Source organism: Aquarana catesbeiana, linkage group LG07, assembly GCF_042186555.1.
Source record: "Aquarana catesbeiana isolate 2022-GZ linkage group LG07, ASM4218655v1, whole genome shotgun sequence".
NCBI classification, from domain to species: domain Eukaryota; kingdom Metazoa; phylum Chordata; class Amphibia; order Anura; family Ranidae; genus Aquarana; species Aquarana catesbeiana.
In genome coordinates this window covers 292,730,750-292,755,515 of record NC_133330.1, presented here as the reverse complement: position 1 = coordinate 292,755,515, position 24,766 = coordinate 292,730,750, and the positions used below count along the sequence as shown (strand labels likewise).

Here is a 24,766-nt window from a genome sequence, read left to right as displayed (position 1 = left end):
TGTCTCTTTTGGAGGAACTCCCTCTCCTACTGGAGATGCACACATGGGATAGATTGCGATGTTTCCCATAAATTCAATGAGTTTGGAAACAAATGTGGGAGGCTCCTAGCTAGAGCCCTTAAACGACAGCACACATCCGGTCTTGTCCATAAACTACAAACCGCCTTAGGATCTCAAACAGTACTGTCCTCAAAAATCGCAGGTACTTTTAGGGACTACAATGCCCAACTCTACCAGCTCCCTTCCACACTTGCCGGTCACACACCCCTGCAGAAAACAGAATGCATTTCACAGTATTTAGGAGGCACTGGCCCCCCAACTAATGACACAAATCAGTGAACAGCTTGATAAGTCTATCTCTGTAACGGAGATTGAATTGGTAATTAAAGACCTGCCACAGGGCAAGAGTCCTGGACCTGATTGGTTCACCAATGCATATTATCGCAAATTCTCTCTCCACTTCTCTCTAATCATATGTGCGCATATTTTAATGCCCTTGCATCAGGAACTTCCCTGCTGAAAGAAGCACTGTTAGCCCATATTATGGTCCTCCCGAAGGAAGGGAAAGACCCCTCTACCCCAAGCAGCTATAGACCGATCTCGTTACTGAACACTGACATTAAGATCCTGGCGAAGATCTTGATGAATCGGCTAAAGCCCATTCTACTGACGGTGATTTACTCAGACCAAACAGGCTTCATAGCAGGGAGGGAGGCTAGAGACAACTCCAACCGAGCCAATTCACTGGGCAAACTTACAGCAATCCAGTTCACCATGAAGACAAAAAGTATGCTGGACAGCCGCACTCCAACAAATTCACCTTTTACTTCATAAAAAAGACAAAGGTCCAGAACATCCATGTACACATGTACCAACACATATAACTGACACATTTCACACCAAAGGGTGCTTAGTCATAGCTAGAGAGTTACTCATACATACTTATATATAGTATATCCAGTTCACCCTGTCTTCTACCATCTACTGATGCCGAGAAGGCTTTTGACGGTTGGACTGGACGCATCTTCAGGCAGTATTATCTAGACTGGGCCTTGGCCAAAACATGCTCTGGTGGATAGGCTCCTTATACAGTTCCCCAGAGGCCCAGCTTAAGGTTAATGGAAATCTCTCCAACACCTATGCTATAGACCCCCAGACTCTTCATGACAATACCATTATTTAACTGCAGATATAGTGCTGATTGTTTGTTGTGTTTATTGTTTATGTTCCCTCCCCCACATTCTATACCCCTTCTTCCCTTCTTATTCTGGATCATAATGGGCGCAGTATTCACAGCGCTATTTATGATACGTGAATACGCAATCCTGGCTTGGTAAACTGGTGTGAAAAACGCACCTCCCACTGTTGTCTGGGTATAAAATAATGAAGTCATATGATGTTTGCAACTGTATGTATCAAAGAACCTCCTGACACTAGTGGCCTAGTGCCCCCTATTTCTCGTATGCCCCCTCTTTCACTTATTGTCTCCCTTTTGTTGTAAATGTAAAATGAAGATTATATTTAAAATAAAATGCTATGAAGGAGGAGGGATGGGGTATACAGTTTATTTAAAGCGCACACCCCCCAGTCTTTTTATAAAATATTTTTTCATAAACCTACTTTTTTTTTTTTTTTTAAATCATGGGTCTTCAGTCCAGTCATTTAGGACCAAGGGTCCAGAATGCTTCAGATATGGAGCCTGTTCTTGCAGCATACTCTGCTTTTAGATGGCTTTATGATGCACCCCAAAAGAGGTGCTTACTGGAAGTCTGAGCTCACTGGAAGTGGGTTGGAGAACCCAGTGATGGATCTTGGAAGCCTGTAAGGAAGAGGAGGCTAAGTATTGTAGCTAAAGCTTTTTATATTTCAACTTCAGCAAGGCATTGCAAGGTTCACACATTTCCTTTAGCTGGAATTGGGTCTAACCCTTTTGACTGTCAAGGATGTCCTTGTCATACCTCATGGCATTTAGAGGGTTTAGAGTATGGGCTCCCATTAAAAAAAAAAAAAAAGTGCTGTAATACTTATTTGTCTGCACCTTGTTTTCTCTTCGTCCCCTACAAATATTTTTTGAGTATGCCAGTGAAGTCCATCTAATGCAGCAACCTGTGATGGGGTGACAATGATGCTGCACTGCTCCTGAACTCAACATAAGTATTACTTTTACAAGAATAAAAAAAAACCCTAAAAGTAATTTTATTGCAGTTTGTGTCCATGTTAAAATGTTCTTCTCTTCATTCAAAGAAAACGATGAGTAAATGTTCATAAATGAACACAGACGGCAGTCATTCCAAAACAAATTTGAGCAGTTTCCTGTCACCCCGGCCCCTCATGGACCCTTACCTGTAGTAGTTATGTGTTTCATTATTAAATTATTCTCATCCTGGCTTTTGCTTTCTTTCACAGGAGAATGTAGTTTTTATAGATACCAAGAATATGCCTATAGTAAAGAAGAAGGTCCGCAAGCTGGAAGACCAATTAGAATATGAATCTAGAAGGTAATTACATGATGCACTATTTCCTACTGGGGTGTTTAGTGGCACTATTTTTGAAGATTTTTTTAAGAGCAATTTGTCTGCACTACACAAAAAAAAAAAATCTTGCTTGCTACTTTTTACTTGGAGGTAGAGATGCCATAAAATGTCACAATATCCACCTCAGCCAATCAGAGGAATCCTTGTATTCATTGATAAAAGCACACAGCTTCTGTGAATGGCTGAAAGAGGGCTCAACCCAACTCAATCTTGTTCCAGCAACAAACTGGAAGTTCCTGCACTTCTCCAGTTTATACAGTGTGACTGCAGCAGAACGTATTGCGAAATGGTAATAGTTATTTGGGCCAGTTTGCGATCCCCAAAAAAATGTTATCTGATAGCATAGGTGGAGTTAGGCTTTACAGTAGACCTGACCTTGGACCTGACCATCAACTCTATCCTCAGTGCCCACTAAGGCCCCTTTCACACTGGGGCGGGGGCGGCGTTGGCGGTAAAACGCCACTACTTTTAGCAGAGGTATTCGTCCGCTAGCGGCTGAGAAAGGGTTAATACCACCCGCAGCAGCGCTTTGCCGGCGGTATAGCCACCGCTCCAAAGATGCTGCTAGCAGGACTTTTTTTTAGCGTCCTGCCAGCGCACCGCTGCAGTGTGAAAGCCCTCTGGGCTTTACATTGCAGAGACAGCAGCGGCTGTTTCAGGGCGCTTTGCAGGCGCTATTTTTAGCGCTCTAGCGCCTGCAAAGCGCCCCAGTGTGAAAGGGGTCTAACAGGCCAGGTTTGCAAGATAACTGAAATACATCACAGTGATATCATTTGCCGCTCAGTGATTGCAGTATTCTAGTCTGCATCTCCCCAAGGTAATACTTAAAACTGGCCTGTTAGTGGGCACTGAGGACAGGGTTGATGACCACTGCAATAGGGAACATTCAGGAATCATAATTATGCTTAATACTGAACCCCGGGAAAACCGAAAGTTGTCCCTTGTAATCGGGCTGGGCTCATTTATGTCTGGGGATCCCAGGATCTTACCCGTCTTACTTGACTAGTCCGCTGCTACACTGTGCACTCTGGCAGTCTAAGGTAATCTTACACCATCAAGACTGAGGATCAGGTAAGTAAAACTGCTTTTACCATTCCCAAGACAGAAGCGAGCAGTTAACCCTTGCAGTATGGGCACAGCCCTACTGCATGGAAAGGCTTTTACAGTATACATACATGCCTATTTTTAGGCTTCTCTGGTCTGATCACCTGTCAGCCAGCACTGGCTGCAGGGGAGAGAAGAGAGCGCTCGAACGCCTGGGAGCAGTGACATCACCCATAGGCTTACTATGGTGCTCCCTCCTCTCCCCTGCAGCTACTGCTGGCTGACATGGGGGGAGCTGAATCACATGACTGGACTGAAGCAGCCTAAAAATAGGCAAGTATACATCATTTTTACAGAGGGTTAGTCTGCATAGGTATTAGCCAGAATTCTACTTCAACAAAGCAGAGCTGTAGACAAGGGATTCAGCTTCCCTATACACTAGCAATGCTGATAGTGAAAGGGGCTATCCTGAGCTTAACTGTTTTTGTCAGGGATTCATCATGGGAAATGAAATAATTGGTGAAACTACTACTGTGCTGTTCACGGTTCTCCTTGTTGGAGGCGCCAACATGAGAATGTACAACCCTGCCTCTAACAAGATGGTTTCCTGTACACAGAGACCATGCAAAACAAGACTTCATAAGTCACTAAAGGGGAGGGATCAGATGCATGGAGACCACAGGCAAAAACTGGTGACTAGTCTTTTGCCTTTTTTTTTTTTTTTTTTTCTTAATTGAGCATTGGAGAGTCAGTGGAGTGTAGATGGGTGAGGCACTGCCACTGTGCTTGTCACCTGCTTATTCTAGTGCACTAAAAATGAAATGCAAATTTTAAAAGAAAACTAATGCAGCCACCACATCTAATGTTTAGTTGCAATATATTACATTTTTAGTTTTGTGTTCAATACCCCCTTTAACAGTATTTGACTGCAGTGTGTGATTTGCTGTAAATTTATATTCAGTGCTGAACAATTACTTTTATTTAATCTGATTAAAATAGAATGGAAGTGATGTTTATCCTTGTAATTCTCACACCTACACTTTTATAAGGTTATGGAAAGACGTCACATACAACTTGAAGATCCATGATATTGATTGTGCCACTGAGGCAAAGCACCGTCTGGAAGAACGGCAACGAGCAGAAGCGAGAGAACGCAAAGAAAAGGAAGAACAGTGGGAAACCAGGGTGCGTTCCAGTTCTTGTTTTCTTCACTCATAGCAACTAGTCAGATTCCAACCAATCAGTGTAGTTGTTATAATAGGCAATAGTGAGGCTGGATAATCCCCAGAAGTCAGGTAGCCTAAATGATCCGACAGCGATCTCCTCCACTGAGCTGTTGTGTTCTGACAGGGAGACACCCTAACAACTGATGTTCTGTCAAAATAGCCAATTCATCTCCAATCACGTCACTTCCGGTTACTGCAAAGCATCAGTAATGGGAGATTTAGACGAATTTCTGTTTTGCACATCACCAGCAAACGTGTACACTCTGGTACACAAAGAATTTTCTGTTTTGACAGAACAGCAGCTAAGGAGGAAAAAGTTGTCTCCAACCCTGAGGCGGCCATGTTGTTGGCTAATATCGGGCGGACTAACAATGTCCGCTCCATAATATCGTCTACCGGCATAGTATTGTGTAGTCTGCAGCTGCTGGAACATGTTACACCCGAAATAGGGATGGAACATGTAACATATTCCAAAAGGTGAATTTATCCTTTAAAGCTGTAGTGACTTTTTTTTTTTTTTTTAAGCCCTTGGCTTTAGTCACTTTACTGACCTGTAATGATGTATGTCCGATGCTGTGCAAGCATTGTATCTTGGAGAATCCTCACTGCAAAGATGCCCTATCCTCTGGGACTAATTGTGATCCCCTTTTGAGAGTGTTACAAGCTGCTGATCAGAGTGGACACTGCTTTTTGTGAAAAGAGCACTCTCCAAAAATGAAGCTGCAGGGAAACTGCATAGTGCAGTACAGTTCCTACTACAGGAAATTGTGTTGCGGTTTCCAGTGCATGGGGTTGAGTTTTTTGTGTGGGAAGACATGCGAGTGCATGCCTTTCCGCACATGCTCAGATGTGAACCTAGCCTTAGTGAAAACAGGAACAACTTGCTTCAGTGTTTGCATCCTAGTCTTCACCGCTGTGTCTGCACAGCAAGCCCTCATAGACTTGTATAGTTCCAAGTGTCTTCTGTCTAAGTTGGCAGCTACAGTTGGAGGGTGGGTTTTAGTGTTTTGGGGTTTACCCAATATAAATTTTTGGGAACATATTCCCACTCCTGTAGCCGCTCCCCCATCTGCTGCCTCTAGTGACAGCAAAGCAGGGGATCTTCTCCCTGAACTCACTGTTACAATTTTAATCAAAATAAATGCAGCAGTACGGGGCTCCACCCAGCTGAGTCATTCATTCAGCGTTCTGTGAATGGGAGAACTATAATTACCAATAGCCTTTGCGGATGTCAGCTTGTAGTTCCTAATGAACTACCAGGGCACTGATTAGTGCTCTAGGTCAGTGGTTCTCAACCTCAGTCCTCAAGTAACCCCAACAGGCCATGTTTTCAGGTTCTCCTTTACTTTTGCACAGCTGCTTTAAATCAACATCCATGACATGGTATTGATAAGAGCTATTTTATCTAAGGGAAGTTCCCAAAACATGGCCCGTCGGGGGGTACTTGAGGACTGGGGTTGAGAACCACTGCTCTACGTAGCTCTTTGATCCTGCCTGTCATTCAATAACTGCCTTCCTGTATGAGGTATGGCCAGACAGCTACACTAATATTCTGCAGGAGCCTGACACTGCACTCATGATCTGCTGATCACAGGTGCAATGCATTGCAGGCTCCTAGTGTGTGCGTGTGCGTGCAGAGATATAGATAGATAGATAGATATATATATATGCGCACATGCACGCGCGTAACAAATTTTGGTTGTCCTATAACGAGCATAATACAGCAAATATTTTCACAGCAGAAAACACATGCATGCATATAGGTAGTGTGAGCTACAATTAAAACATATAGAAGCGAATGATTAGAAATACATACAGGCGTTCAATACCCAGAATGAAGAGGGAGGAGAAAAAAAAAAATCAAAAACATACTTTTGGGATGTAAGAACCTCCTACAATAGAATGTAAATTGTTACCCTTGGAGAGGGAGGAGGTTCCTGTATGTATTTCTGAACCTCAACTCTTACACGTTTTAAGTGTAGCTCACGCTATCTATATGCATGTATGTTTTCTGCTGTGATTCAACAGTGGAGTGAAATCTTTCCTGTATTATGCTGGTTATATGACATACTGGTATATCTGTACCTGTTGTAGAATTGTATGTATCTGCCTACTACAAACCTTTTGCTAAAGCCTTTTGGTTATGTGCTGTGCTTACTCTATACATTTAAAGTTATTGTACTACAGAGTGACACACTGTGGAGAGTTTTAAAGAGGAAGTAAACTCTCTATAATGAGGCTTATCTATAAGTACTGTAAATATCTCCTAAACTTGCACCATTTAGGAGATATTTACTGTATAATGTGCCCATAACATTATCGGCGAATGCGTTCTGATGGAACTGCCACTCGTGCTGTTTCTTCAGAACCTTGTGCCGTGACTGGCGACTCCTGCAAGCATATGCGGGAGTGACGTAATCGTGGCTCCGGCCAATCACAGCGTCGTAGCTCACGAACCTGGAAGAAACTCCTGGGAAAATGTCAGCGGTATGCAGGTGCTGCTTGAGGGTTTCGTTCTAAGTGTTTTATAATGAGCTAGTATGAGATGCATACTAGCTCATTATGCCTTTGTCTAAGGCTACTTTCACACTGGGGCGGTGAGGGCGTTGGCAGTAAAGTGCCGCTAGTTTTAGCGGCGCTTCTCTAGCGGGGAGCTTTTATCGGCCAAAGAAAGAGTTAATAGCGCCCCAAAAAAAGACCCGCTTTGGCAGAGCTGCCCATTCATTTCCAAGGGCAGGGCATTTTTAGGAGTGGACACCGCTCCTAAACTGCCCCAAAGATGCTGCTTGCAGGATGTCTTCTAACATCCTGCAAGCGCCACTGCTCCAGTGTGAAAGCACTCAGGCCTTCACACAGGAGAGGCTATTTTTAGCACTAAAACACCTGTAAAGTGCCTCAGTGTAAAAGTGGCCTTACAGGTTTTTTGTTTTTTTTTTCCCCCCTTACCCGGGGTTTACCAACTTTAAGCATCCTAAATAATATATTGTTGGTTGCTGAATGGTAGTAGTGGTGTGCAGACCTTTATTGCTAATTATATGTATTTACACAAATTTAACCCAACCTTTCCATCTACTTAACTTGATTGGAGCATGTGATCAGACTTACCACTTACTAATGACCATAAACATTTAAAAAAAAAAAACAAAAAAACAGTGGAATAGATTCTCAGTCGGGTTGCTTTTGCCATCAGTGGTGTTGTGTCTGATGACTTACACTAATATATGATGCCTTACACTAATATAGGGACATTTTACACATGTGGTTTATTTGATAAAGCAAGTTCTTTCTCTACTTACCTGTCTCTGCATTCTCTTAGCTATTCCATGAGGACGGGGAGTGCTGGGTGTATGATGAACCACTACTTAAACGACTGCCCGTCAAGCACTGAGTTGCCCACAGAAAAATCGTGGCAGAACCTTCTCAAGAACCATGCGAAGCCCAGAAAAAGAAGTTATTGTGACATTTCCGGATGATCCAACTCTCTCTTTGGTGCTGAGAGTGCCCTTACACTGCAGCGGTTCCTTACTCAGGGATACTGGACTTCTATGATATGACAATTCAAACAGGACAATGTGTCTGTGTTTCACAATTAACGCTTTAAAAAGGTCCTGTACTTTTCCATACAACTAATAGCTGGTACTCTCAACAGGAGCCGTTTTGTCTCGGTTAGCCTGTCCGTTGAGATTGGTTTCACCTTGCAAATTATTCCCTAATGGACTAATTGGTTAAGCCAAACCCAAAAAAAAAAGATTGCTTTACAGGTACCAGCTACATTAGGAGGGCAACTCCACCCAACACAGCTGTCTCCTGGAATGAGGCTGGATGTTTACTGCTGCCCGGGGCCCCAGTGTGGCTGTAAAAGGCAATATTCAACTGGAATTCTCTGCATTCTTGGGGGGAGACCACTAGATGGCAGTGGACCGTTTTTTTTTAGTGGCACAGCTATGCTGGGGAAGGAGGATCTCTTGCTGCCTAAAAGCCTGAACATCATTGCCCCATTCCAACAGAAACAGCAATATCAATTTTGGTTGGAGCTGTACTTTTAAATCTAAAGAATTAGCCTGGGAACATCCAAAAACAATAATTGCATATCAGGCCTTATTACCCAGTGCCACATTCTTCTTCGTCGGACGATCGCAGGACGTGATTGCTATTCCATATCAAAATGTCTTTTCAGTTCCTCTTGTATATACAGTACAAATCTGGGAAATTTAATACCCACCAGAACACTTCTGAAAATTAGACAACTTTACTTTTTGGCACTATCCATACCTATCTGAAATTCTCAATGTATAAACTGCCCTCCTATCTTCATATATATATATATATATATATATATATATATATATATATATATATATATATATATATATATATATATATAGTTTTTTTTTTTTTTTTCTTCTTCCACCCACCCCACCCCCCCCCCTAAGAAACTGGTCTTGCCTTTGTATTTATTTATTTCCTAATAAAATCGTTAGAGCAAATTATTTTATTAGATCTGCATTTATGATTTGCAATTAAAAATCTAATCTTCAGAAAAAAAAAGTAACTGTGCGTCTTCTTTAAATTAGAGTAAAGAAAATAAATTGTCTGGGATCCCCAAAATTTGCCATTCTATTACCAACTACACAGCTAGAGATCTGTTCTGCTTTATGTTCCTATGCCTGCCTACTGGTCAGTGAATCATGCAGGGCAATTGGGACATACAACGCCCTTGTCTTCTGTTCTCTACAATGAATAGTGTTAATAAATAAACATGTTACGCTAAAACGATTACAGGGAACAACCTCTCTGAATAATCAGAGATAAATAAGTCCATTGTCCCCAAGTGAAAAATTAAATAGTCCTTAAAAAGGAAGTGAAAAATTCTTCCAAAATCACATCACACTCCCTTCACAGTAGAGGCAGACCACCTACATACGGACAAGGTGTGCGCTTACCATGTAACTAGGACCCCCTAGTTACAGGTAGGTCTGTCTGGCAAGCTTTGGGGAATTCCCATTTATATCCACATGCCTGTATACAGCCTTGAAACAGGGGTAGATACCGCCGTAAGCAGGCCATACATGGTCAAATTTCGTACAAATTTTCTTTTCAAAATCAAAAAGTTTGATTTTTTTTTGTGATCCGATAGTGCCATTGATTTTTGAAATTCGGCCGACCAAGCCTTCAATTTCACCTCATGTTGCTACAGAAAAGAATTTAGTGGCCGGGAATCTTCTTTTCTCTCCGTAAATTTTCTTTTCTTATTACATTTCTCCCATCATTGATTAGAAAATCGTTAGTTTTTCTAAAAATTTCCAACATGTCCGATTCCTCAAATTTGATTGCCGCACAAAAATCGTCCGTTGTTGCAGCCCACTAATGGTGCGAAATTCATACGATTTTCTAAAGAAAATTCTTACGAAATTCAAACTGTGTATGGCCGGCATTAGTCTGGCCATACATGTAACAATTTTCATGTACAATTTACCAAAACAGGTCAGATCTAAACATGTTCAATTTGTATGCAATCAGGCAGGCCTTGGAAGGCGCTAATAGTGTAAAACCTTTAAAATCACCGATTTAATAATTGAAAAAAAAAAAAACAAAACACAATGATATTGTAAGAATGCACATATCTCCAAAAGATATCTGGGTGGTGAACGATGGCATCTACCATCACTTCTGGTAAAACGCAATGACTTAGACACAATGTTAGGACATATGCATTTCATCACAAAAGGACTTCTTCTGGAGCATGGGCTTTTTATCCTTTTGTGATGAAACCTGTAGGGTGGAGCGGCGTGTCTACAGCATCGTGTTTTACCGAAATGACAGCCGACACCATCGGTCACCAGCTGGATGTCTTTTGGAGATATGCACATTCTTACTATACCATTGTGAGCGTATTTTTATTAAACAAACCAGCGATTTTAAAAGGTTTTTCCACTAGCGCTTTCTTATGCTATGTACACACAATAGAATTTTCCGACAACAAAACCGTGGATTTATTTCCGACGGATGTTGGCAGAAACTTGTCTTGCATACACACGTCACACAAATGTTGTCGGAAATTCCAAACGTCAAGAACGCGGTGATGTGCAACGCGTACGATGAGCCGAGAAAAATTAAGTTCAATACCAGTGCGGCTCTTCTGCTTGATTCAGAGCATGCGTGGAATTTTGTACACACAATCGGAATTCCTGACAATGGATTTTGTTGTCAGAAAATTTGAGAACCAGCTCCCAAACTTTTATTGTCGGAAATTCCGACAACAAATGTCTGATGGAGCCTCCAAACGGTCAGAATTTCCAACAAGCTCACATCGAACATTTGTTGTCAGAAAATCCTATCGTGTGTGTACGGGGTATTATTTGCATATTTACCCTAAGGCTGCATTTACCCCTGCTTCAAGGCTGTATACTGGAATGTGGATATAAAGGGAAATTCCCTAAAGTTTGCCAGGCCTGCCTGTAACTAAGGGGTCCTGGTTACATGGTAAGTGCACACCTTGTCGGTGGTCGGCCTTCACTGTGAAGGGAGTGTGATGCGATTCACCTGTGATTTGTGGCAAGAAGAATTTCTCACTATTCATTTTTCCCTTAGGGATGATTCACTTATTTAAAGATTTTCACTGATTTTTTTTTTTTAGCGCAACACTTTGTTTATTCATTTTCTGTAACAAATATCTCACTGATGTGTTTGCAGCTTATGCACTATATTGTAAGTTGACACAAGCAAAGTAGTACCTTTTTCTTCTTTTTAATGAATAGTGTGATTGGACATTTTTCAGTAAGCAATTCCCTGTGCTCCAGCCCTGTCAGTTTCATTGCTACCAGCAGGGGGGGGGTTACACACTATTACAGTTACTAAGCTAATGCACCAATAAAGTTTTGCCCCACAACTTTAAAATCTAAATTCCATGTTTAATTCCCTTTTAAATATTAAACAGACAATTTATTACACTAACAGGTGCGTTTTCTGGGTGCACACTATGAACTGTATGCACCCTCAGCTACATAAAGTATACAGCACTGTGTTCCGGCAGTAGGATAGGAACTTCCGTCTCACTCCTGGAACAAAGTCAAGTTGGGCTGAGTGCTGCTCAGCCTTTCATGGGAAACTTCACGTTTTGTACATGAATATAAAGTCTCCTCTAAATAGCTGAGGCGGGCAGGTGGACGTTGTCAATATCTCCACTACAACCAGAGAGGAAGCTTTGTATTCATTCATAGAATACAAAGCTTCTCATAAATGGCTGAGTGGCGCTCAGCCCGTCTCGATTCTGTTATGAGTGTGAGATGGGAAGTTCATATCCCACTGCTGAAACAGTGCTGTATACTATGTGTAGGTGAGCCTACACCGTTATTACAGCACTCCCAGCAAGCGCACCAGTTAGTGCAGTAAATAGTTTGCTTGGCCCAAATGAACTATTTAACCACTTACCGCCCAATCACATGCCTGGTCCATCACTGGACATAAAGTGGTAATACCGGAATGATGCATCATCCTGGTACCATTTTTTTTTTTTTCCCCTTTTTTAGAGCCAACAGTCGGCTCTCTTGTAAAAGCAATCCTAGTGGCTAACAAGCCACTGGATTTCTTTTATAAGCAGTGGGAGGGAACATCCACAACTTTACGGGGATCTCCCATCCCACCAGGATTCCCCGATCGACCAGCTGGCACTTCCATCGGCTGACCATAGAGTCCAACAAGGACCGGAACGGCTTTGTTGGGCTCTATGATATAGTAACTCCGAAGCGATGACGTCACATCCCTAATTGGGTTACCTGGATGAAAACTGCGCCATTTTTAAAAATCAAAAGCATTTGATCTCACCGATCTTGGTGTGAGCAAATGCTTTTAAGAGTAGAGGAGGAATCTGAGATCTTACAGACCCCAGATCTCTCCATAAAGAGTACCTGTCACAAAAGCATGTTTACACACCTTGTGACAGCAAAAAAAGTGACACATTCTTTTAAAAAAGGATACATTCACCTTTTGACAAAAAAATAATAAATGCACTTTTTTTTGAGGGTTAAAAAAAGTGCATTTATTAATTTTTGTTGCAGGAGCCTGTTAAGCATTGCACCAGTGACCAGCAGATCGCTGATGCCATGCAGGTCTCCTGCAGACCTGTCAGTGTATCTGTTTGCTCGTACCTCATACAAGCAAGCCGATACATGCGGACAGGAAGAATCAATGAACTACCACTGGTAGTTCATTGAGAACTACAAGCTGACAGCCACCAAGGGACTTGTAGTTTTGCATTTGTAGAAACACTGAATAAGTGACGCAGGTGTGCCCCACACAGCCAAGTTTTTTGTTTTTTTAAATTATGACCGCTAGTGGGGGGAGATCCAGTCCGTTCGTAACATGTTACACCCTGAATATGAGTGTAAAGTGTTATGAAAGTTTTTATCTTATCCTTTAGGCTGGGTTCACACCTATGCAAATTGGATGCGGTCCCTGCATCCAATTAACATGACAGGAGTTTGTGACCTACTCTCTATGGAGTCAGTTCACATATCTGCGGAGCAGCTTGCACAGGAATGCTGTGAGTCTTTGGCTCCATTTCAGGGCCAAATTCGAGAAAAAATTCGGCCCCGATTCGTCCCTGAAATGGAGAACAGGGATGCACCGGATCCCTACTGCGAGCCGCATCCGTCGGAGTTGTAAACCCAGCCTTAAAGTGCAAAGGCGAACACACAAACGGCGAACCTCCCACGTGAGGTATCACTGCGAACGTCAGATCATAGGCAGTAATTTTAGCACCAGACCTCTTCTGTACATCTAAAGTAAACCCACCCATTTATTCTCTAGGGTCTATGCTTAAAAAAAAAAAAAAAAAATGTTTAGGGGTTATAAGAACTTTTCTAGCAGAAAATACTGATTGTTGCACGTAAATAAACAGTGCCAGAAAAGGCCTGGTCTTTAAGTGGTTAAAGGGATGTTAAACATGGAGTTAGGCTTTCAATTATTCTGTGGTCACCATTGTCCTTTGATAAAACAGCAGAGCTGAAATAACACCACATTCCTGCCCCAGAATGAAAGTTTGATTAGGCTAGAAAGCCATTAGATGGTAGCCCCCATGAATGCATGTTGCGGATTGCAATGCATATATAATTTACTGAATGCAGGATGATCACACAATTGACAGGTAGTTGTCAAATATGCAAAATGACCTGATCATTATTTTCTTAACTAGAGGTTTTCTAAAATCAGTAAGGCCCCTTTCACACATGCGGACAGTATGTCCGTATTTCATTCATCCGTTTTCGGATGAAATACGGACATACATGCATCCCTATGGGATAGCGGGTGTACATCCGCTAACATCCGATGTCGTCCGCCTCCGCTCTCGTCCGATTCTGCGGACGGAAGAAAATCCTATTTTTCTATCCGTCTGCAGAGCGGATCGGAGGAACACGGACAGACGGTCCGTGCTCCTCCGATCCCCCATAGGGGAGAGCGGAGATCTAACAGGGCGGTCCCTGCACAGTGTGCGGGTCCCGCCCTGTCATCTGCCTGCTCAGCTGGGGAAAGCGGAGCGATCCCCGCTGAGCAGCGGATAAACACGGGGCGGATCAACACGGATCCGTCCCGTGTGAAAGGGGCCAAATATGGAAAAAATTGTATCACTTGGTATATTGAATATTTTGGAATTTACATAATGAGAGGTACATTGCACTGGCCAGTTAACATAATGTATCAGTGTGGAAACATTCTGCCCTTTGCTCAGGAATGTCATTTTGTAACCCTGTACAAAAGGAATACTCTTCTACACAATCCAGTTAACATTATTTCTGTTGGGCCTGTTCACATCTTTGCAGCTGCAGTGCGTTTTTGGAAAAGGCGCAAGGACTTTTTTTTTTTTTTTTTAAATGCAATATGATGCATTTTTGGCACCATAGACGTCAATGGAACTGCACCAACCAGTCTCCTACAAAAAACAAAACGCGGTAGTATGAAAAACACATCAACCACACTTGCATAGATGTAAACCTAGTCTTAGAATGAGCACATAATTCACTAACCTAGCTGCTACATATAAAGAGAGACAAAAAGTTTAAAAAAAACATTATATAGATATCATAGTAGGGAAGTGTAAAAAAGGCCCTTTCATCCTGGTCACCCCTTTAAATAGATGTACAAACCAATAGTTGATAAAGTCTGTGGCTCAATTTCCATTTGTCCTGTTCATAAACCTTATTGGTCCTTGTTAATCAATGTCAGTACTAACTGTACACATTGTCTCCTGGCCAGTGAACATTCAGGATTCAGGCTGGTGCACATGTAAGGGTCTACAACAGTTCTTAGTACTACACTATGTGGCCAAAAGTTTTGAGAATTACACAAATATGAAATTTTCCCCAAAGTCTGCTGTGTCAGTGTTTTTATATCTTTTTGTCAGATGTTACCATGGTATGCTGAAGTATAATTACAAGCATTTCATAAGTGGCAAGGGCTTTTATTGAAGTTTATGCAAAGAGTCAATATTTGCAGTGTTGACCCTTCTTTTTCAAGACCTCTACATTTCCCCCTGGCATGCTGTCAATCAACTTCTGAGCCACATCCTGACTGAGGGCAGCCCCCCATGCTTGCATAATCAATGCTTGGAGTTTGTGGCGTTTTTGTTTACCTGCCTCTTGAGGATTGACCACAAGTTCTCAATAGGATTAAGATCTGGGGGAGCATCCCTCCTAACCATTGAAGAATTCGGTAAACACTCAGGTCTAAACATGAACTGGACTAAATCTCAGATTCTCCCCATGGATCTGACGGCCCCCACACAAAACGCGGCATCCCTCCCTCTGCAAAGAGTTGCAGCTATTAAATATTTAGGTATAGAAATCACTAGAGATCCACTGGAATACATCACAAACAATATCGAACCACTTTTCTCATATTTAAAATCCCGAACGCAAACCTGGGCAAGACTTCCTCTTGGAATAATGGGCAGGATTAACCTTTTTAAGATGATACTACTGCCAAAGTTCCTATATATACTTTGGAATTCCCCAATTTCTATTCCCCTCAAAACCTTTAAAACCATTGATAAAATTCTTAACTCCTTTGTGTGGGGTTCCAATAGGCATAAATTAGCCTGGAATACACTTAAGAACCCAACTTCATGTGGGGGCGCTGCCCTTCCGGATGTCCACACATATTATTTAGCAGCTCAGCTATCACACTTCTATTATATCCACAAAACGGACGAGGAAAGATATCAAATCTTAGTATGTAAGAGACCCAACAAAGACTTATACTCCCCATTACAAGTACTCTTTAGAGGAGGCAACACGAAACATAAAAAAGAGGATCGCAACCTGCTGCTGTCCCAACACAGACGAGTATGGGAAAGGGCTGTCAGACTCACTGGTACTGATTTTTTTCATTCACACACCCCATTGTGGCATAACCCACAACTGAGGGAGCTTATGTCTCTGCCTGGGACCCTCAGTTGGGCCGCTAAAGGAATAGTGTTTTTATACCAAGTTATCACCATATTTGGTATGAGAAACTTCGAAACAATCTGCGAAGAGTACGATCTCTCCCCCAATATGCGCTTCAGATATATACAACTGAAACACGCACTCCAAACACAATTCGCAAATGGCTTCCCCAATCCACAATCACTAACATTACTAGACGTGATCACAGGGTCAGATCCAGACAAACTTATCTCCACTCTGTACGCCACCCTACGCACCAAAATGGTGACTAGAATTGCCGATAACGCGAGGATTAGATGGGAAAATGACGTAGGACCAATAGACAGTTCTGACTGGGAAGATATCTTAGAAAATGTCAAAAAAACATCACCTAAAATCTCAGAACGCCTGACCCAACTTTATATAATACATAAATCCTATCTTACACCAGCCAGAATAGCCAAATATGCCCCACAACAGAACCCAAACTGCCCCAGGTGCTCCAGTAACTCTTGCACATTCTATCATTTAATATGGCTATGCCCGGCCATACAAAGCTACTGGACACAGGTCATTAAATTCCTTCACGATCACATGGGTTCACCGATCCAACTAGACCCCAAGTTGTGTCTTTTTGGCCTATTACCAGATACTATTAAAGATAGATCAGTGGTCACATTTCTCTGAATCACTGTTCTATGCTAGAAAATTGGTTGCCAAGTACTGGATGGGCACTGGCCATCCGACCATACAGATCTGGATCAGAGAGGTGAACGCGTCACTACCATACAAAAGAGCCATGTATAAACACAGGGGATGCCCAAATAAGTACTAAAAGATATGGGACAAATGGTTGAACAATGATAATACTTGCTCACAGTAACCCTGTAATATTCTAAGAGTCTAATGAGTCACCCATTATCATATTGGGATATTATGCTACATAGGCCCATGCTAAAATCCCTCAGTAAAGACCTCGTCCCAAGATTTATTCAGGAATACATTGATGAAAATCGTGCAGTATTTTCTGTAACTACATCAAACTTTGCCTCTCCGTGATCTGTATAACATACTTGTATGTCTTCATACCTTCCGGGTAATATCCCTTCATGTGATTGTAAGTGATGTACTATGACTGTACACTGACATACTCTTTCAACAATAAACATGTTTCTTTTAAAAAAAAAAAAAAAAAAAAAGATCTGGGGGAGCACCCTGGACCCAAAATTTCAATGTTTTGTTCCCCAAGCCACTTAGTTATCACTTTTGCCTTATGGTAAGGTACTCCATCATGCTGGAAAAGGCATTGTCTATCACCAAACTGTTCTTGGATGGTTGGGATAAGTTGCTCTTGGAGGATGTTTTTGTACCATTCTTAACTCATGGCTGTGTTCTTAGGCAAAATTGGGAGTGAGCCCACTCCCTTGGCTGAGAAGCAACCCCACACAGGAATGGCCTCAGGATGCTTTACTGTTGGCATTACACAGGACTGATGGTAGCGCTCACCATTTCTTCTCCGGACAAGGATTTTTTTTTTTTTTGGATGCACCAAACAACTGGAAAGGGGATTCATCAGAGAAAAATGACTTTACCCCACTCCTCAGCAGTCCAATCCCTGTACCTTTTGCAGAATATCATTCTGTCCCTGATGTTTTTCCTGGAGAGAAGTGGCTTCTTTGCTGCCCTTCTTGCACCAGGCCATCCTCCAGAAGGCTTCTCCTCACTGTGCATGCAGATGCACTCCCACCTGTCTGTTACTATTCCTGAGCAAGCTCTGCACTGGTGGTGCCCCGATCCCGTAGCTGAATCAAATGTAGGAGACTATCCTGGCACTTACTGGACTTTCACCCAGAAGCCTTCTTCACAACTATTGGACCTCTCTCCTTGAAGATCTTATAAATAATTGATTTAGGCGCAATGTCCTTGCCTGTGAATCCCTTTTTGTGCAAAGCAATGATGACTGCACGTGTTTCCTTGCAGGTAACCATGGTTAACACAGGAAGAACAATGATTTCAAGCACCGCCCTCCTTTTAAAGCTTCCAGCCTGTTGTTCTAACTCAATCAGCATTTAAGTAATTTCCAGTTTTGTCCTCATCAACACTGACACCTGTGTTAATGAGAATCACTGACATGAGGTCAGCTTGTCCTTTTGTGGCAGAGCTGAAATGCAGTGGAATTTTTTTTTTTTTGGGGGGGGGAGATTAAGTTCATTTTCATGACAAAGAGGGACTTTGCAATTCAACAGATAACTTTTCATAACATTCTGGAGTATATGAAAATTGCCATCATAAAAACCAAGGCAGCAGAGTAAATCAATATTTGTGTCATCCTCAAAACTTTTGGCCATGGCTGTAATAAGGTGTCCTACCACCACGATTTCATCTATAAAAAGTTCACAAGGAAAAAACAGCTCTACATTTCGATATCTGGTGTTCACAGCAGGGGAAAAAAAAAAAAAAAATAAATAATGGTTTTCAAAATATCAAAAAAAAAAATTAATGGCAAAATTAAACGTGTGTAAAGCCTATTCTAAACATCTTCACAATGCACAGCTTAAAAACGTGGCACCAAGATTGGTTCAGTACAGTTCTGACCGTCACCGCAGTGATCAGGGAAAAAAAAACCCTCACTAAAATGCAGATTATTTTTATCCAAATCTTGCTACTCTACACTCTTGGCTTTATGAAGCTTCTTCAGCAGCAATCAAGTGTTCTAAGTCCATGTCATGAACAGTTCACAGAAAACAGATCACACTCCAGTACACAGCATTCCATTTTAATAAAAATGAACATGGTTGTTTATACCATTTCTATAGCGGATTGGAAAGCAATAAATAAGTCCCTTACCTGCTGCTCTGCTCTTGCTTTGCCTACTCTTCTCTGCCACTCCATTCAGCTGCTGGGAGAAAAAACCTGCTACACCCAGGTATGGAGTAAGAGGTGTGGATCCATTATATGACCACACCCAGCCAATCACCAGTGCTGTTCCATAGAAGAAACCATAGCCATGTGTAGTTACAATATATGGGCCTCAAATCTTACACTGAGCAACTGAATGGAGCAGAGAGGGAATTCAAACAACAAAAAAGTTATGTGCTTCTGAGGAAGGGGATTAAAGTGAACCCGTTGGACTGCCCTGCATGGACAAAGCACAGGGGCACTTTGCCTTTTTTTTTTATTTTAAACCCAATTTTTTTTTTCTAGATTTGCATAAAGTGTAGAGAGTTTAGAACATATGTCATATTTACTTTATATTTTGTCCCCACTGGGGAAATTTAAACTTGCTTTCTGTCCTGGTGATCATTACAATTTTACTGTTGCACTTGAACAGGAGTAAAGGACAAATCTCTCCTGGTAACTGTCAAATATGGTATTTCCCCTCTCATTGAGGTGGGCATCGCACTTCCTGTTATGTCTCTGGCACAGGAAGTGAGGGGAAATTTATTTAATGGGGACACACACCAGCACTAAAAAAAAAAAAAAGACAGACAAATGTTCTAACCCCCTCTAAGAAAAAAACGTGTTTGCCTGAGTTTCATTTAAATTAGAAAAGAAAGATTTAGAAGAAAAAATATAACTTTGTGCATCACAATGAAGGAGATAACAAAATGTGATGGGAATCGTAAATTACTACAATTACATTCTTCTTCTCTTCTCTCGAGCTTGAGACAAAACCTTACTGACCTTCAGAAAGGTGTCTGAACAAAGAATGGTCTGTGATGCTGGGAGCTTAGATGACTAAAACCACAAATTCTTCATTCAGACACCTTCAATCATATCACAGAGCAGACTTTTCATCATAAAAGATGTGCATGTTTTTTCTTGTACTGTATTCAAATCCCAAGATTTGTAAAATCATTTAGTACTCCAAAAGTTCAGTCAGAATAAGAGCAGCATTAAATGTCTAGGTTTAAAAAAATCTGCATATCTACAGAAAGTCTCATCAGAATTAGATTTTCAACTTTTTTTTTCCTTTCTTTCATTTCTGGCCATGCTACAGTGAGCACCAGACCCACACACTATTACACACGTTGCTCCCGTTGCTGATGTAGAAGCACACAGCTTGTCACCCAATAGTGACACTCCCTGTCCCATCTCTCACTTGATGATCTTGTGGTATGGTAGCAGTTTTAAGGTGGAGGTAAAGCTATGGATGTCGCTGATTGGCACGGCGTCTGCCATGAGCGGAGAAGGGGGAAGGAAGATGAAACTGGTAATGTTGCCGTAACAAGATTCGGATTCTCGGCGGGTGTTTGACAAGGCACAGAATCGGTCTCCTTTTCACCAAATCCAACCACCTGTCAGAAAAGAGGTCACTATTATTACAATGATGTAATAAGACAAAGCCAATCAACCCATCATACTGCTTGACTACTGCGGCTGGAATGACATGCCATTGCAAACCAGGACAGCAAAAGGTTAGCTGTGTCTGCTTTAAACTGCTAAGGACCTGTGCTGATGGGCTTTTGATTGCTTCAGATCGGTATTACATTCCCATACAAGTGTATAGGGGTGCAAAACCAGCTTGAAACAGGTCAAATGCACCTGTCAATGAATTCAAAATGATCTCAGAAATGTCTTAAAGCCCCATACCACACGGGGCAGAAAGTCACAAGACATTTGCCGGTAAAAAAAAAAAAAAATAATAATATTGTCCCGCACCCTGCCTGTATGTCGGTCTGTCGGACGTACATGCTGGAAAACCAGCAGCCAAGCGACTCCCGATCACCCCCCTGACAAAACAAAACAGCTCAGCGGGGGAGATTGCTGGACTAACCTTGCATGGTTAGCACAGCGGCTCCAACTGGCGCAGCCAGCTAGTGAGTGCCAGGCTAAACTCTTGCCATCTACAGAAGCCCAAAGCCTGTCTATACAAGCCCCAATGATTACATCAAAGCTCACTACAATGCACTGAATAATAACGGATGGGTAGAATTTATATTAACATTTAAAACCAGAATGACGACTCACATGTACACTTAGTACCCTCCTGTCACAACCCCGATGCTCCTGGAAGCAGCTGGTCATGTCTGTCTTTTTAAAGGTCTTCAAGGCCTTGATCTGAAAAGCAACAAAAGTGTTACAGAACATTTCTCATCCAACTGGTAAAAGTGTTTCTATTTTATTATTATTATACAGGATTTATATATCGGCAACAGTTTGCGCAGCGCTTTACAATATGAGGGCAGACAGTACACTTACAATACAATTTAATACAGGAGGAATCAGAGGGCTCTGCTTACAGTCTACATAAGGAAACATTAAAAAAATTATTGTTAAACATCTCTTAAAAATATTTTTGCTGCTGTGGACCCACTTACTTTCAAGGCAATTTTCCCCCCACACCAATCACAGACCTGAACATGTTAAGGTTAGGAGGCCTGCCCTAAAAGGGCTCTTAGACCAACTTTTCTAGCAGCTTATTTGGTTTCAGTGCTGCAGACTTTATCAGTTCTGTCAGTATTCAACACTTCCAGGAATGCTGGGTGCTTGCGCCTCCACCCCTCCCCCATCCCCACTGTCCTGTCCCACTTCCTGACCTGTAACATTACTGCTCTTGCTCAGCCATGAACTTTTTTGGACCTTTGCAGAGAGACCACTGCCTCCACACAGAGCAAGGGTGCTTCAGGGGACAAGTTTTTCTATTCAGATATGGCTGATTTCTAAAGAACATAAACTACAAGACTTTAACCTCCCTGACGGTATGATTATTTCAGATTTTTGCGTCTCAAAGCGGTACAATTATTTTGCATAGAATATTGGTCGTTTTATATTGTAGGTCTGTAATTCTTAACAATAACACACTTAAATCTGTCCACCAAGAGTCTAGTAGACATCCCGGGTAAGATGAAGTTTGAAACACAAAATCATAAAATTATAATATAATAAATATAAATATATATTAAAAATAATAATATAATAATAATAAAATACATTTCCCCACGATTCACTATCGCTCAATTCTGCAAGTGTTCTAATTTACTATCGCTGTTTTCTAGCTGGTCTAAAACCACTTTTAACATAAAGGGACACTTTTTTGGTTGCTATGGACAATCTTAAGTTTCCGGGCAGAAAGAACGGTATATATAATATAAAACTGTATGCAGGGCATGGGCCAAAGCATTGGGGACAAAAGGGATGTGAAATGATTTCATACAGTAATGTAATCTGTAAGATTACAGTGTACTGTATGAATGAAAAGAAAAAGAAAGTAGATATGACGCCGTTCTGTATCCGTGTTTGAAAAATAAATTAATTGGTGAATATGCAAGTGTTGGTGCAATTGCCGTGTGTACTACATAACTTTACAGTGTCTGATTGACCAAAAGAAATAAGCATATATCAGTATTAATATATTATCAAACTAATATAAATAAATAAAATAAATGTCTCTGTGCTGGTGTACTCCACCAATAAAACCTCCACAGAAAATTTTCTTTTTCTACAAGCTATTAAATAATTCCATTTGTGATTTAAAGTGCTTCTGTGCAAAAAAAATTGAAAAAAAATTTGAAAAATAAAAATAATAATAATAATAATAATAATAATAATAATAATAATACAAATATATGTGCAGTCCCAAATTTTAAATATCCAAAATTAAGGTGCTTCTGTGCTGGTGAAAGACAATATTATTCATTTTGCAAAGGTGATCTCAGCATGCGTGCTTTATCTGTGCTATTATTGTGGCTGCACTCACCGGAAACTCCCCCCCCCCTCTTGGGGTATGGCGCATTCACAGTATCTGCCACTGTGCAGCAATCTGAGGGCTGGATATTCCCCGGTGTGTTAATAGTTTACACTTTGATATAGGGTGCTATTCAGTGTAGTTATGAAAGATGAACTCCAGGCTTATGGACTATTGTCTGAATATGTAAAAGCCATCTGTGTTCTTATTTACGGTAAATCTTGGCATCCTTTGTGTATTTCTGTGTTTTCATTCATAAAACCTGCATAGCAGGAGTCCATAAATGGTAAGTCCAGAAAGGCAGTAGTCCAAAACAATGTTGTTCTGGCGGGTCGGTGTTCCTTGAAGTGGACCGCAAGTTTCAGTAGCCCTTTTACATATTGGCGGTGCAAATTTTCCCAGAGATTCAACAGCAGCTCTCTGGAGACCCTTTGTCCTGTATGGCCTGTATGTGTACTGTATGTGTTATGATTTTTAAATATTTTTGAATTTGCCCCCCAGGCTCCGCCCCCGTGCGTCGCAACGCTCGCAGGGAACGGAGCCCGGCACAGAGAGGCTTTGGAGGAGACAGAGCCTGCGGACACAGCGGGGGGACATCGCAGGATCCTGGGGACAAGGTAAGTATACCACACCAGGATCCTGCAATGCAATCCCGAGTGTGGCTCAGGGTTACCACTAGTGGTGCTGAAATTTAACCCCGAGCCACACTCGGGAATACCGTCAGGGAGGTTACCCACACTTTGTTTTAATGCACCTGAAATATATTTCTGAAATTCCAGTTGGGCTTTATCTAAGTTCTGTGTCAACAGAATACCCCTAGAATAAGAAACTGAACTCTGCGTTCTAGAATTCCTTGCTTTTCAGGGCTTAGACAGTGAGGGAAGCCCAGCATTATGACCCCATCAAAGCTCTATTGCTTTGCACAGTACTGACACTTCATTCTTGGTAGGCATATATGTGGCTTAAAATTAAAATTCCAGAAATCAGGATTTTTTGTCTGGAGTTCCAAGAAATTGCTTTGAAACCTTTCAAAAAAAATGTGCACTCCAGTTCACATTCTGGGCATAGGATACCAGCTGACAGTATAGTAAGGACAGATCAGAAGCAGATTCTGTATGTACATTGCTATGCAATCATTTTGTATACCTCATGTTCCAGGCGGTCAAAGAGATACTGCTGAGTCAGCACTTCCCCCCCAGTTCCTGTCCACCTCCTCTCCAAGATGGGTGTCCTCACACTCCTTCAGCTTTATCAAAGCCTTTACCTGTCAAGAAAAATACAAGCTTATACCATCAATCATGTTTCATTTAAGAGTGTCACATTGGTCATCATGCATGTCTTTTAATACTGGAAATCCAGCTCAAATTCCTACCAAAGGCTTCACCTACATGGAGTTTGTATGTTGCTCAAATGTTTGGGTTTCCTTCATGTGCTCTATATACCACTCCAAGAAACATACAGGTAAGTTAACTGGCCCTAGTGTGTGTGTCAGTATGTCTGTGACAGGGAATTACCCCAAGCTCTGCTGGGGTAGGGATGGCAAAGAGCAGTCTCTTCAAAAGATAATGATCCATCTGCCTTTCATGAAACTGTATTTCAGTGACACATTTTTTATTTTTTTTCCTTAAAAGTGGTGAACTAAAGGTTGCTTAGCACCATAACTACTGCTTGTTGCTTAACCTGCTATACCCCATAATATCTTTAGTGGTGAATCAATCAAAGTCCAGCGTTAATTCTACTCCTATCATTTACCACCCAGTTTGTCACAGTCTGCTAATTCCATAAAGTGATTGTAAAGTCTTGTTTTTTTTTCCTATAAAAATAACAAACGTGTTATACTTACCTCCTCTGTGC

The 24,766-nt window shown here is 41.5% G+C and overlaps 2 protein-coding genes across 8 annotated transcripts in view; one reads left to right on the top strand and one right to left on the bottom strand.

Moving 5' to 3' along the window:
* Positions 1-9,137, top strand: part of OSBPL9 (oxysterol binding protein like 9) — a 256,194-nt gene extending 247,057 nt beyond the window's left edge. For all 7 annotated transcript variants that reach the window (XM_073593547.1, XM_073593545.1, XM_073593546.1 and 4 more), the window contains 3 exons: positions 2,407-2,498; positions 4,628-4,763; positions 8,121-9,137. In XM_073593547.1, coding sequence (XP_073449648.1) covers positions 2,407-2,498; positions 4,628-4,763; positions 8,121-8,192 — 300 coding nt within the window. In that variant the 3' untranslated portion in view covers positions 8,193-9,137. The remainder of the gene's footprint in view (positions 1-2,406; positions 2,499-4,627; positions 4,764-8,120) is intronic.
* Positions 9,138-18,984: 9,847 nt separating this feature from the next.
* The window catches only part of NRDC (nardilysin convertase), a 113,893-nt gene continuing 108,111 nt past the window's right edge, over positions 18,985-24,766 (bottom strand). Inside the window, 5 exon segments of the mRNA XM_073593540.1 lie at positions 18,985-20,481; positions 20,484-20,522; positions 21,196-21,285; positions 24,059-24,106; positions 24,108-24,176. Coding sequence (XP_073449641.1) covers positions 20,323-20,481; positions 20,484-20,522; positions 21,196-21,285; positions 24,059-24,106; positions 24,108-24,176 — 405 coding nt within the window. The 3' untranslated portion in view covers positions 18,985-20,322.